General features: G+C 39.1%; 1 protein-coding gene across 1 annotated transcript in view; it reads right to left on the bottom strand.

Moving 5' to 3' along the window:
• Positions 1–14,631, bottom strand: part of PIK3C2G (phosphatidylinositol-4-phosphate 3-kinase catalytic subunit type 2 gamma) — a 372,244-nt gene that overhangs the window by 222,825 nt on the left and 134,788 nt on the right. Inside the window, exons 11-12 of the mRNA XM_034782026.1 lie at positions 9,350–9,383; positions 1,565–1,760 (exon numbers count right to left, since the gene is read on the bottom strand). Coding sequence (XP_034637917.1) covers positions 1,565–1,760; positions 9,350–9,383 — 230 coding nt within the window. The remainder of the gene's footprint in view (positions 1–1,564; positions 1,761–9,349; positions 9,384–14,631) is intronic.

The raw sequence follows: 14,631 nt of genomic DNA, 5'->3' as shown, positions 1-14,631 counted from the left end.
GCTTGTTCTTTACAAGAACAAGGAAAGTTGTTGTAGGAAGTGAGGGGAGGAGGGAGCAGCTGGAAGACGGGAAGACATGGGACAGGCAAACAAAGGAAGCAACAAGATGAGAAGAACAGCAGGAACATAGCTGTACAAAATTGCAAACAGGCCGAAACAAGAGCTGAGATGTGAGGGTCAGAATTGTGCAGTACCTCAGAAGAAAGAATGAGAAATTTGAATGTGAAAAGAGGCAGGGAGCCAGTAAAGGCACCAGAGAAAGGTAGGTTACAGAGCTGCAGTGGTAGGAAAGGAAGGCTATTTTAGCAACTGAATGTTGGAAAGATCTGAGAGGGAGATTTAGAAAGAAAAATTATTCTCATTTTCTCATATGTCTGTATATTGAGATGGAGCTCAATGATCAGTGGCCTCTAGGCCACGTATAATTTCACATCTTAGTGGTAAATCCTTAAAATAAAATGCACTGGGAACAGTACGACCATCTGCAGAATCAGAGCGGTGATTATGCTTCTGTATCTATTATCTTCAGTAATGCAAATTTTCTGAAATTTTTATTAAACTGCTAATTATAGCTAAATGCTGTATAGTACATTCCTTTGCTAATGTTCTAATGCAAATGATCCCATTGTGTTTTAATTAGTCATCTGCAATTCAGGGGAAAGTGGGTGCATGGGAAAAACATTAATAAAAATCTGGAAAACAGCTTGTCCCCCTATAACAATAACGCTGCCAGATTGCAGTCATCTGACCCTCTCTTGATTGCCTTGGTGTGGTGAGGGGAAAGTGTTCACTTTACAATAAAGTAGGAAAACCAGCCATTTGAAGAGACACTAATTGAACAAATAAATAATGTGGCAGAGATTATTTATATTCGTTTTTTTCTTTTATTAAAGTTGTCTCCTTCTGTTTTTCTCTGTGGTGCTTAATGTACCAGATACACTCAGGCCTATAAAACTACAAATGTATTTAACCATCATCTGTAAACAAAAATTGTCCCTGCATAGGTGTAGCCCGGTAATCATGGTTTAAATACATCTACCATGAATGCCATTGTTAAGGTCAAATTCAGACCTGCTGTAAGCAGGTGCAGCTCCATTGACTCAGCAAGATGGCCTGGAACCATGAGCCACTCATTATGCAGGGCCCACATGAATCCTGCCACACCCCTCTCTGTGGGGAGGTAGCAAACCCCTCTCCCCCTTCATCCACAACCCTCTCTCTTGGCAGGTCTCTCGCTAACACACACCTGCCAGGGCAGCTACCCACCCTACCATTGTCCTCCCACACTTGTCTGGTGCAGATGCCTAGGTTGCCTCCTGAGTCCTCCACCTATGCTCCCCTACCTATAATGCTCCAAAAAGGTCCTCTCTTCAGTGCAAGTGGGTGCAGCTTCCTGGAAAATTATACAGCTGCTGCTGCTTACCCTAGACTTGAATTTGACCAGTGTTTTCATAACAGCAACACAAAACATCTTTATTGACATGCAGCAGCCATGCATTGCAACTAGCTGTAATACACGTGAGGGAAAGAAGCCCTTCTTAAGAGAAGGGCTGGCACCTCCTACCTTTTCAGCCAGGCTGCTGGGATGTTGTGGGCTGCATAAACAGTGAAGCTAAAGTGGGGAGCTAGGTCGACATCTGCACATGAAGGGCTTCTAAGTATTTTTGCAGGCTGAAAATCTGTGTGAAAGCTGCTGCTGAAAACATGGATGAGATGGGAGATGGCTGCAGACAGCTCTGTCACAGCATTCTCTATCAAGACTGGGGGGGAAAATAAAGGTTAGCAATAGGTCATTGGTAAAGAAGCATATTTATCATAAGACATCAATTATGGCTTTGAAATTCCGCCTATTAAAATTTAATTAAAATGACAATCTACCAAGTGAAGCCAATTAGCCATCTGTGCTCCTGAAAGCCATCTTAGCTCATTTTCTGGTATATCAATAGTCCTTTATTACAATATCTTCAGACTAAGGCATTTACAAAGGAAGATTTTTTAAACCACTGTAAAGTCAGGGCACTTCAGATACGTCATTTCAGTCTCTTAATTCCCACTCTGTGGGGATATTTATCATGTTTTCTGCAGCTAAGCAACTATTTAGTTCAGGGGACCTGGCAACATAGTTAATAAGAGTTGAGAACTAGTGCAAGTTAAATGTTAATACTATGTGATTTTGCAATGTATATTGTAGGACATGTATAGTAATTTATTAATCTATAATACACTTGTATTCAGACATAAAATAGATAATGGCTCCAATTCTCTGTTGTTCTGCTTCTATGCCCACTGACTTTTAGCCACATTTGTATTCTCCATATTTCTTGGGGCAGCCTGAATCCCAGTGTAAGTTGGAGCCCCAAGCAGGACTGGAATAGAGCTGGTGTGAAAGGCTTTATGTCAGTTTTCTTGGTGTAGGGGGCATGTCATGAAGGAAGGGAGACAGCCAGAGTGCAATGTGCTGGGTATTCTTGGTTAATCTAGTGCCAGAATGTTTTAAAATACTCTAGGGTTGCTGTTATATCCTCGGGGGCAACAGTTTTAGGAAGAAATCACTGGAGACACAGAGAGCTATAAACCTTGGAGCAGCCATTTATTGCTACACACAGAACTAACCAACAGCCAGCCAAAACAGGCTGGGTTATCCCTTAATAATCTAACTCAGTTGCCATAGCAACACAAGATTCTATTACCACGACAACCAAATACACAACAGTTGCCCTTGCCTTTCCCCTCACAACCCTCCTTACTTCCCAAGGTATGTGGGTATCCAAGACTAACAGCTAGTCCACCTATTGCTATACAGTACTCGTCTCCAGGAGTGGCCAATAGTGGATGATGCAGAGGAAGACCCAAGCATCCATAACGTATCTACTTGCTTAATACTGTAGCACAGGGGAAATGTCTGCTGAACCAAAGTTAATTTTCTTCCCTGAAGCGAGAGGATCAATATCCCTTTTATTCTAGCTAGTGCACGTGCAGATATTATTCAGAGTCATATCCATTTCTAAACCTTTCTGTAAATTTTTGTAAGATTTAAAAAAATCTTATAGGATAAACATGCCACATACTATAATTAATATTTGATTCTTTCCCTATCCCATTAAGAGTTTGAAATCTGGAAATGTTTAGGTGAATTGTTACATTGCCCAAGCTCATTTCAGCTGCAGTAATTTATCTGACTATATTTTAAAAGCATGCCACTATGATCTTATCTTAGCATAACTGTGACCATTTGATCATACAGGACCTGAAAATTACAGAGATGGGGTCTCTAAAATAACATGTAGACTGTACGTTACAATTCAAGTTGTTGTATGAGAGTTGCAAAATGGATCATGGAGACCTGATATGAATAGCAAGTAAAGAAAGATGCAATCAACCCTAAAATATCCATAAATATCATACAAAATATACTAAATTCTATTATTCACAGGTGCGGTACCTCCAAAATTATTGCACCCTTCTTGTCTCAGACTATCCATACATCGAAACAAGAGGATACAGTTTAACTGGACTACTTTTTCATTATATTCTATTAATCTCAATGCATGTCCAATCACAAGTGTGCACGGATGAATGGGTTAGAGTGTATTTTGCCATCTATGGTCTCGATTCAACAAAGCACTTAAGTAGGTGCCTGAATTTAAGCAGCTGCTTAAGTCCCACTGAAGTTAATGAGTCAATGCTAAGCTGAACCGGGACCTATATATTGTCTACATGTGGGAGGTGTCAATTTGTTTTGCCTTTCATTCCCTGAAATATGCCTCCAAATCATAGCTCCAGAAAAGAATGGCTACAACACTGCCTCTTATGGTGTTGTGAATGCCTCTTCTGGATCTGAATAACAAGTAAATTTATAGTTTGATAGGCTAACAAAACTCTCAATCCTCTTCAATCTATTTTTGTTTATACTTCTCTCTGCTCTTTTTCTCGTCTGCTCTCCATTTTCCTATTCATTCGTTTTACTATTTCTCTTCTCCATCTATCCTCCTTTTGTATTGCCTGCACCTTTTACTGGGCCCTTTTCCTATCCTCAAAGCCACTCTCATGTCCCTGTCACTCCTGTAAACAATTTTGTAATTTCCATACTAAGCCTTTCATTGTGTTCTTCGGTGCTCTACAGAATTACATTCAACCACATCTACATGTCCTAGGAGCTCCAACACAGGTCTGATGAAAAAGGGGCATATTTAGAAATACAAAGAAGGTGCTCTCTTGTGCCAAAATAGTATACATAAATGCATCTGATCCAAATGGATTAATTTGAGTGAGAGTTTGTGAACATACAGTCAAGAGCTGTCTGGAGGCAATTATTTAGTGAAGTCAAGGTCTTTTCACTTGTCCAAAGTGGAATGTATGTACAGACAGTCCCTTCCTATCTGCAGGCAGTCCCACTGAGGTCAATGGCTGCAAGATAAAGCCAATAATAACTACAATTTGCAGAAGGTTTTTCTCATCTCTTTGTAAAAGACAGTGAAACATAGCTCAGAAGCATTTTAAAATGCCAACTACAACCCTCAGTTTGTTGAAACATGCCCTTTGGCCTCCAGTGTTTCTTACATAATCACACGTTGAAAGCTGTAGGACAATGTTTCAGATTATATGTACAGAACAAGATAATATGAGAATACATTAACCAAACCAGAATAGGAAAGCTTTTTTTAAATGACAAGAATCAGAAGACACATGGATGAGCTTCCAGATAATGGAATTATCCGTTTATATTCTTAGGTATATTGTGGCTGCGGAAGGAATGACGATGGATCAAACTTCATACTTTCGAGCTAAAATATGTCACATTGATGGAACAATATGTATACATACACTAGCCTTGCTATATCACCATGAAAACTTACTAGTACAAGCACAAAATGCACTCTTACTATGATTGTGGTGATGAATGTGAAAAAAAATGGATATTTTACATGACAGAAAAATTACCTACACCAAGCAAGCTGATGAATAGAACTTCACAAGGCTATTATAGACCAGATTATACTGTGCACTAACCTAATTTTGCAGAAGAGTAGATCTGATAAGTCCCTTTACAGATTAAACTGAATGCAGAGTGCTCCAAACAAATAAAAGAATGGCCCCTGGTGCATCTTCTACTGTGATTACTTAGTGTCTTAATATATTTTGAGTTAAAGTGCAAGAATCTTCCTAAAGTAATATTCAATCCAGTGTATAAATAGATGGATGTTCATTTTTAACTCCTGAAAGTAGCAGGTACACTTTTTTCTTGACATCAAAGCCCAGGGCTGTAACCAGAGAGGGCCGAGTGGGGTGCAAAGCTGCAGGAGTGGAAAAATGGGGCAGGGAAAAAACAGTAGGGGGTGCAAATGTGCTTGCTCGCCCCGGGAGCTAAAATGGCTAGCTACAGCACTGCCAAAGCCCACTCATCTCTGATTTATTTACTATGGGACCTCAATTTAAAATCCCTTTGCAGCTTCTAAGACAGATACAGCCGTTTCTTTCCACTCTTCATTCATTAAGCAGGACCTCAATTAACAAAACTAGAGACACAAATATCTTGGCAGGTTTGTAAGCGTCCATTACTCACAATGGCTGGGCAAAATCTTTGTTATATAGTCAGGTGTTACATAGGCTTTGGTGTACCATGTCACTATTTGTTCATGAAGCCAACTACTCCAGTTGCTTTTTGTGATTCATGGAGTTTAATGCCAGAAAAGACCATTATGCTCAGCTAGTTTTAACATGGCATAACACAGGCTGAAAATGTGACCCAGTAATTCCTGCATATTCATAACTTCTGTCTGGTCTAAAGCCGACATCCAAACTTGATTTAAAGACTTCAGGTGATGGTGGAAACCATTTCATCCCAAGATAAATTATTCAACTGGTTAATTATTACCCTCACTGTTAAAAATTTGCACGCAATTTCTAGTCTGAAATGATTTAGTTTAAGTTCTCCGCCACTGTGATGTGGACATGCCCACTGGGAAATGGACTGAGACCATACATGATGAAATTCAGCTTCTGCAATGCTCTCCACAAAACACATTAATCCTTGCACATACTCTCTTTACAGAGAGAATTCCTCCTCCAGTAAGCAAAATTAAGTAAGCAATTTAGTAACTGAAAGTGTTGACTTTTACACCTGCAGCATATACTTTCTAGACTTTGGAAAACAAAGAATAAAATAAGTTAGCATATACCAGATTGCTTTCTTTCTGCTCCAATATTATAATTTTATGTATTGTTTTAGTCTTAGGCCTTCTGTCAGGGTGAGCATTTTGTTGTTGTTGTTGTAGATTATGTTAAATATGCCCTCTGTACTCCTGTATACACATTCCCTCCAGTTAGTGCATGAACATTGTTTCAATGGCTGAATGGAATCTCAGACAAGAAAAGCTTAACATTCTTGTGACGCCTGACAGCTAATATGGAGAACACAGTATTAAAACTGCATCTACCTAGCTATTTTAAGAAAAAGAGCAAGCCCCCTGAATACAATTCCTAAACCAAAGAACTTCATTAAGACACAATTAAAGTTGTAGTACTACTTAGAACACTGAAGTGATCACAAAAGGTAGGAAATTAAAAGGGTATGATAAAGAAAACCCCTGAAAACTAAAAATATTCTGTTTAGAAGTGGGCAATTTTTTTTCAGACATAACTTTTTTTCTACAAAATTTGCAGATTCAGTGACACCGAAAATGTTTTGAGTTTGTATTGGTTTTACCAAATTTTTTTTTTCTTCAAAATGAACAAAGAGAGAAAGTTGAACCATTTTGTTTAAACATTTTAGAAAAACCAAGATGTGATTGTTTGGATCAAAGTGACTTTTTGTTTAGAAATGGCCTTCAATTTAAAAATGCAACAATGTGAAAAAGGCTCAAAATCAAAACAAAATGTATTGTTCAATCCAAAATAATTTTTTCTCAACTTCGTTTAACCAAGAAAAAAAATAGGCAAAAATGGGTGTGGTAAAAAAAGGTTTTTCAGTTTTTCATTAAAAAAATGGAAAATTTCCACAGAAAATTTGAATAAAGCAAATGTATTGTTTCTTTTAAAAATGTTTGTGGAAAATACTTAAGATTTTCTGATCAGTTCTAGAAATAATTGTCAAATTCCAAAAAGAATTTGTCAAACTTTACATCTTTAGCAGTGCCATGAGAACGTCAGTAATCCTCAAGCAGTGACGATATCTATTTTACATTCCCTCCAAAAGATGGCATCTCTAGCAGCACAGAGGAAAGATAGTCACTTGAACAACTCCTCTTTATGGTGCACAGATAGTCTTCAGGAATGCCTCTGACAAAGTACTGACCAAATATTAAGGCTGCTTATTCTGTCAGATATGAACTCAGGTAGTAATTTCATTAGAAGCCTCCATACTCTAATACTGTACAAACCATTAATCCATTACAGCTTCACAGAAGACAAACAGGATGAGTTTTGTATAAACTTGCTTCTCGGCCTGTCTGTCTATAACCTGGATCATAATAAACCCACAATGTCAAATCTTTATTGACTTGAATAATCGTATTCACTATTTTATGGGAACATGCTGTTGTGCAGACAGGTGGGAAGTCTAGAAATGATCATCTTTCCCCATCACAAGTTAAAATTAATAACAGAAAAAAGTTTAATAAAAATAGCTTAAAAATACAATGCAAACAGCATCACCAGGATTTAACCTATTTGAATACTAAGATGCCAACAAGTTCTGACAGGATCTCACTGCAATCAGTAATGTGCAGTTCCTAAGGGTACATTGCAGAATGGATTCAGCAATGCTTATGAAATTAAGTGTGTAGCCAGAACAAATACAAAAGCCTTCAACTGAAAAAGACTGACACTTTTCTGGCATAAATAAAAGGGTGTAGACCAGCAGATAAGCAAAAATCTGTTAGAGATCTATAATGCTCTTCAATACATCAAACAGATTTTCTTTGAGGAAAGTGCTGATTCAGTAAAACCCAAGCTTGCATATAGCCTTATACAGAGGAATGGTTTACATTCTTTCCATGAGGGTGTTTTAAAGAGAGTGCGGAAGAAGATGCATAAGGTGTATGAGGGATTAGCAACTATTAATTCCTCTCATATTTAGCAAATCGTTGCCATAACTAGAGTTGAACAAAGCTCATGGGATAAAAAACTTCTTCCAAGGGGGAGGAATTCCACAGACCATAGGTGCCTCCTGCTCATGGTACTTTCATGCTCACCTCTCTGCTATGCACAAGGACACTTTGCTCTTTCCTGCAGGTGAGGATGTAGGTGCTCTTTATACAATTGTGTTATTATTTTATTTATTTATTTGTAATGAATTTGAAAAATGCTGGAATGACCAACCTGGAGTCTAAAATCCAGAATACAGGTACAGTTGGTTAGAGCTACAAGCTATCCTGCCATTGATCTGGTCACCATACCCCAGCCCTGACCAGAACCATGTCTAAAAACTTGTCTATACAGAAAACTTTTCCTGAATAGCTATTCCTGATTTATTCAGGAACAAGAGTGTCCATCCATGGAGTGCCTTATTTTGAATTATGTTAATTCATTTTGGAAGCAGATTGAGCTAATTTGGAATAAAATACACAGAGCTAATCTGGAATAATCAATCTGCTTTAAATTCACAGTTTCTCTTATTCTGGATCAACTTTCATGTATAAACAAACCCTAAACATGAAGGGCTTTTACATTCTTTGCATCCATTCAGTTCTCAGAAACTCATATCATACTGCAACGAAGAGTGATTGATACAAATTTTTATATATATTTGCAACATGGACATCAGTCTGAGTAAATAAACTGAGACCATTTAGTTAATTCACATAAGACATCAAACACCAATCAGGCAGTAACAATTTTCAGTCCCTACTAGTCTGGTCTGATTTGAACTAGGGGGACTAAATAGGACTAAAGATGGATGGTTGTTTGCCCCCATTACCATTTTACTAAATCACTTAAATTATATTACTAGCATAACAGCACCAGAGTTTATAAAGAGGGACAGAAATGTTACAGACAAACCTAAATTTGCAGCTTCACTGTGGTGCTTCATTTCTTTCTTTCCAGCAGGAGAAGGGAGATTAAGGACAACCTCTAAAAGGGGCTCAATCCACTTTGCCTTTTAAAATGCCCACTATAACTGACTAGATTTTCTAATCTGAGAAAAAAATGACTATTTTATCTCTAAAATGAATTGGAGACAATATAATGATCTATATAGACTTTGAAACACTTGCATTTGCTTTACTTACAGAAAATGGTTTACACTATAAATTAAGAAATGAATTCTTTAACATTAATTCAAATTGAAGAATGCGCATTTTGCTAATTGTTTATTGTTTGTATTAATGTGTAAAAGAAATGTCTTTACCTCTGACTGGAGTTTCTACGTTTTGAAGTGAATTCTAAAAAGACAAGAAAAAATCATGAATATTTATAATGCAGAAAAGACAGAACACCAGCTTTTATTGCTGTGAGAGATGATATTGGTCAGGCACAGAGATTTCCTATGGGAACTGCGTCGAGGTAAACTGGTGTTGGGGCAAAAGAGAGAAGCATAGATCATGAGAGGAACGTACAGGAATTTGACTCAGGAGATCAGGGTTTGGTTCCTATTCGTACCATAAGCTTCCTGTATGATCTTAGGCAAGTCACTTAGGGTACAGCTACACAGCCCACAGCAGTGAGTCTCAGAGCCTAGGGAGACAGATTCGGCCTTGTGGGTCTTGCACAACAATAGCTGTGTAGCCTCTGTGGCTCAGGCTGGTGCTTGGGCTCTAAAGCTTAGGGGATCACAATATCTTCTCTCCCCCACCCTGCGTGTGTCTTGTCTATTTCTAGAAGTTATTCTATGTAGACAGATGTCAGAGCCCCATTAACTTTTGCAAACGGGGTGCCTAAAAGTTAGGCTTCCAATTCCTAGCGAGATAGCTAAATTGGAAGCTTGATTTTCTACAAGTGATGAGCAGGCAACATCGCCCACTTCCTTCACTGGGAGCTGCCTGGTGCTCAGAACCTCTGAAAGATCAGACCAATTATTTATGTGCATAAATAATTTAATAGACGATTCTTTAAAGTTTAATTTTAACCATCTGTGCCACCAAGTCCTCATTTGCAATAAGCACCATTCATATGTTAATATTGACCAAGATGCTATAAATGCATTGCTGAAGTATAAAGCTGAAACATAGATGTAACCCCTTTGGGGTTTAGAGAGCATGGCCCTTTAAATCTTTCTCCTAAGGGGGAGGGGGAGAGTAAGAAAAAAGGAGGGAAACTCCAGGGGGCAGCACTGGAGCTCCAAGGAGAGGGAGAGGCAGCCAGAGGCCCTGGAAAAGTGAAGCAGAGAGAACCTGCCCGAGGCCTGAGACGGACAGGGCTGATCGGGGACAGCTCAGGACAAGAGCCAGGAGGAGCACAGTGCCAGGGAGGAATCGCCTGAGAAGGACAGGCCGGAGCTGGACTCAGTATCACGGCTGCCCAGAGCTGCATGGGGCTGTGAGTACTGGGGCTTCTGACTCTGCATTGGGAACAAGGAGGGAGGCTGTAGCTAGTTAAGTGGGGAGGTGGTCGCTCTGTGTGGCTTTGCAGAGAGCGGCAGAAGATGGCACTGGAGGGGTTTATCAGGGAAAGTTCACTGGTGTCGAAGATGACCAGGAGCACCCAAGACTCACCACTAGATTGGAACTTTGAACCAGTTATGCATCCTGATTTCAGGCTTTCAGTAGACAGGGACTTATACTCATGGAACCCCGCAGGAAACCTACACTACTTTGGCAGCTATGTTGATAGGTACTACAGAAACACCTAAACCAGACATATTAGATAAGAACATAAGAACGGCTGTACTGGGTCAGACCAAAGGTCCATCTAGCCCAGTATCCTGTCTACTGACAGTGGCAAATGCCAGGTGCCCCAGAGGGAGTGAATCTAACAGGTAATGATCAAGTGATCTCTCTCCGGCCATCCATCTCCACCCTCTGACAAACAGAGGCTAAGGACACCATTCCTTACGCATCCTGGCTAATAGCCATTAATGGACTTAACCTCCATGAATTTATCCAGTTCTCTTTTAAATGCTGTTATAGTGCTAGACTTCACAACCTCCTCAGGCAAGGAGTTCCACAAGTTGACTGTGCGCTGTGGGAAGAAGAACTTCCTTTTATTTATTTTAAACCTGATGCCCATTAATTTCATTTGGTGGCCCCTAGTTCTTGTATTATGGGAACAAGTAAATAACTCTTCCTTATTTACTTTCTCCACATCACTAATGATTGTATGTACCTCTATCATATCCCCCCTTAGTCTCCTCTTTTCCAAGCTGAAAAGTCCTAGCCTCTTTAATCTCTCCTCATATGGGACCCGTTCCAAAACCCTCATCATTTTAGTTGCCCTTCTCTGAATCTTTTCTAATGCCAGTATATCTTTTTTGAGATGAGGAGACCACATCTGTACACAGTATTCAAGATGTGGGCGTACCATCGATTTATATAAGGGCAATAAGATACTCTCCGTCTTATTTTCTATCCCCTTTTTAATGATTCCTAACATCCTGTTTGCTTTTTTGTCCGCCACTGCACACTGCGTGGACGTCTTTAGAGAACTATCCACGATGACTCCAAGATCTTTTTCCTGATTCGTTGTAGCTAAATTAGCCCCCATCAGATTGTATGTATAGTTGGGGTTATTTTTTCCAATGTGCATTACTTTACATTTATCTACATTAAATTTCATTTGCCATTTTGTTGCCCAATCACTTAGATTTGTGAGATCTTTTTGAAGTTCTTAACAGTCTACTTTGGTCTTAACTATCTATATGCATCCAAAGAAGTGGGCTGTAGTCCACGAAAGCTTATGCTCTAATAAATTTGTTAGTCTCTAAGGTGCCACAAGTACTCCTGTTCTTCTTTTTGCGGATACAGACTAACACGGCTGCTACTCTGAAACTTGAGCAGTTTAGTGTCATCTGCAAACTTTGCCACCTCACTTTTTACCCCCTTCTCCAGATCATTTATGAATAAGTTGAATAGGATTGGTCCTAGAACTGACCCTTGGGGAACACCACTAGTTACCACTCTGCATTCTGAGAATTTACCATTTATTCCTACCCTTTGTTCCCTGTCTTTTAACCAGTTCTCAATCCATGAAAGGACCTTCCCTTTTATCCCATGACAACTTAATTTACTTAAGAGCCTTTGGTGAGGGACCTTGTCAAAGGCTTTCTGGAAATCTAAGTACACTATGTCCACTGGATCCCCCTTGTCCACATATTTGTTGACCCCGTCAAAGAACTCTAATAGATTAGTAAAGCACGATTTCCCTTTACAGAAACCATGTTGACTTTTGCCCAACAATTTGTGTTCTTCTATGTGTCTGACAATTTTATTCTTTACTATTGTTTCAACTAATTTGCCTTGTACTGATGTTAGACTTACTGGTCTGTAATTGCCAGGATCACCTCTAGAGCCCTTTTTAAATATTGGCGTTACATTAGCTATCTTCCAGTCATTGGGTACAGAAGCCAATTTAAAGGACAGGTTACAAACCATAGTTAATAGTTCCACAGCTTCATATTTGAGTCCTTTCAGAACTCTTGGGTGAATGCCATCTGGTCCCGGTGACTTGTCACTGTTAAGTTTATCAATTAATTCCAAAATCTCCTCTAGTGACACTTCTGAGGAATTGTCACAGATTGATTTGTCACCTACAAAGGCTGGCTCAGGTTTGGGAATCTCCCTAACATCCTCAGCCTTGAAGACTGAAGCAAGGAATCCATTTAGGTTCTCTGCAATGTCTTTCTCGTCTTTAAGCGCTCCTTTTGTATCTTAATGATCCAGGGGCCCCACTGGTTGTTTAGCAGGCTTCCTTCTTCTGATGTACTTAAAAACATTTTGTTATTACCATTTGAGTTTTTGGCTAGCCGTTCTTCAAACTCCTCTTTGGCTTTTCTTATTACGTTTTTACACTTAATTTGGCAGTGTTTATGCTCCTTTCTATTTACCTCACTAGGATTTGACTTCCACTTTTTAAAATATGCCTTTTTATCTCTCACCGCTTCTTTTACATGGTTGTTAAGCCATGGTATCTCTTTAGTTCTTTTACTGTGTTTTTTAATTTGGGGTATACATTTAAGTTGGACCTCTATTATGGTGTCTTTGAAAAGCATCCATGCAGCTTGCAGGGATTTCACTTTAGTCACTATACCTTTTAATTTCTGTTTAAGTAACCCCCTCATTTTTGCATAGTTCCTCTTTCTGAAATTGAATGCCACAGTGTTGGGTTGTTGAGATGTTCTTCCCACCACAGGGATGTTAAATGTTATTATATTATGGTCACTATTTCCAAGCGGTCCTATTATAGTTACCTCTTGGACCAGCACCTGCGCGCTACTCAGGATTAAATCGAGAGTTGCCTCTCCCCTTGTGACTTCCCGTATCAGCTGCTCCAAGAAGCAGTCATTTAAAGTATCGAGAAATTGTGTGTCTGCATTTCGTCCTGAGGTGACATGTTCCCAGTCAATATGGGGATAATTGAAATCCCCCACTATTATTGAGTTCTTAATTAATAGTTCTTAATAAGTAAGTGGTCCATAGATCCCTCAGAATCAAGGGAAAAAAAGGTGTCATCAGTAGCCAAAAAACACTGCACTGTATTTTTTGGGGCCAAAACTCCTACTCATGACTTCAATGTGAGTTTTGCTTGAATAAGGACTAGAGGAATTGACCCATCATCAAATATCGAAGTGCTGAATACTGATTCAGTCTAAATATAGTGATAGATATGATGAGCTAAGTTATACCTCCTGAAGATCTGGCTCATCATTTATCCATACCTGCACATAAATACATATTATACATACAGAGATATAGATATATGAAATTATACTAGAAAACTGAGTTGAACTTGAGTTTCTATGCATACAGGAAAATATTTGTCTGCTTTTATTACATTTATAATTCAGCTGCCTCTGGATGAGAAGCAGCTGTTTTTGCAGAAAACCTGAACTTTTGAGGGGCTGCCCAAGTCTAATCAACTGTTGTAGCACTTATTTCTGAAAAAAGTAGGAAACAAGAAGCAGCAGAGGCATTTGCTGGCACGGGAACCATTTGGTAGCTGACTTTTTGAAGTCAGTTGTTAATCAGCTCTGTCTCATGAAGGAGGGAGGGGGTCTCATTCAAGGTCATGGACAGCCTTCAAAAGAAGGCTTCAAGGGAACGTGAGCTAGGTCAGCTAACCAAGCCTGAAGGAAATGTTGATAGAAGAGAAATCTCATCAACATGAAGCTACTTCTTTGTAAAGTTTATATCAATCTAGATGTTCTATTCAGGGCTGGGGAGAAAGTATTTTATCAGAAAAGAATCCACGATACTTTCTTTTTAATGTTCAGACGAGGCCATCACCATTTATTACTAGCTTTACAGTGGCACCTAGAGATCCTAGCTGAGACCAGGTTTCCATTGTGATAGGTGCTTTGCATGCAAATAATAAGAGGCAGCTCTTGCCCTGAAGAGCTCACAATTTAACTAGACAGGACAGAAAAAGTATTATTATTATTACTGTGCCTATTTTCAGTATAGGAAACTTGGGCACAGAGAGACTGTGTTACTTGGTTAACATTACAGAGGATGTCTCTGGCAGAGCAATGAACTGAGC

This window comes from Trachemys scripta, chromosome 1 (genome assembly GCF_013100865.1).
Source record: "Trachemys scripta elegans isolate TJP31775 chromosome 1, CAS_Tse_1.0, whole genome shotgun sequence".
In the NCBI taxonomy this organism is placed as follows: domain Eukaryota; kingdom Metazoa; phylum Chordata; order Testudines; family Emydidae; genus Trachemys; species Trachemys scripta.
Note: the sequence above shows the minus strand (reverse complement) of the source record. Positions and strands in the feature narration are given on the sequence as shown.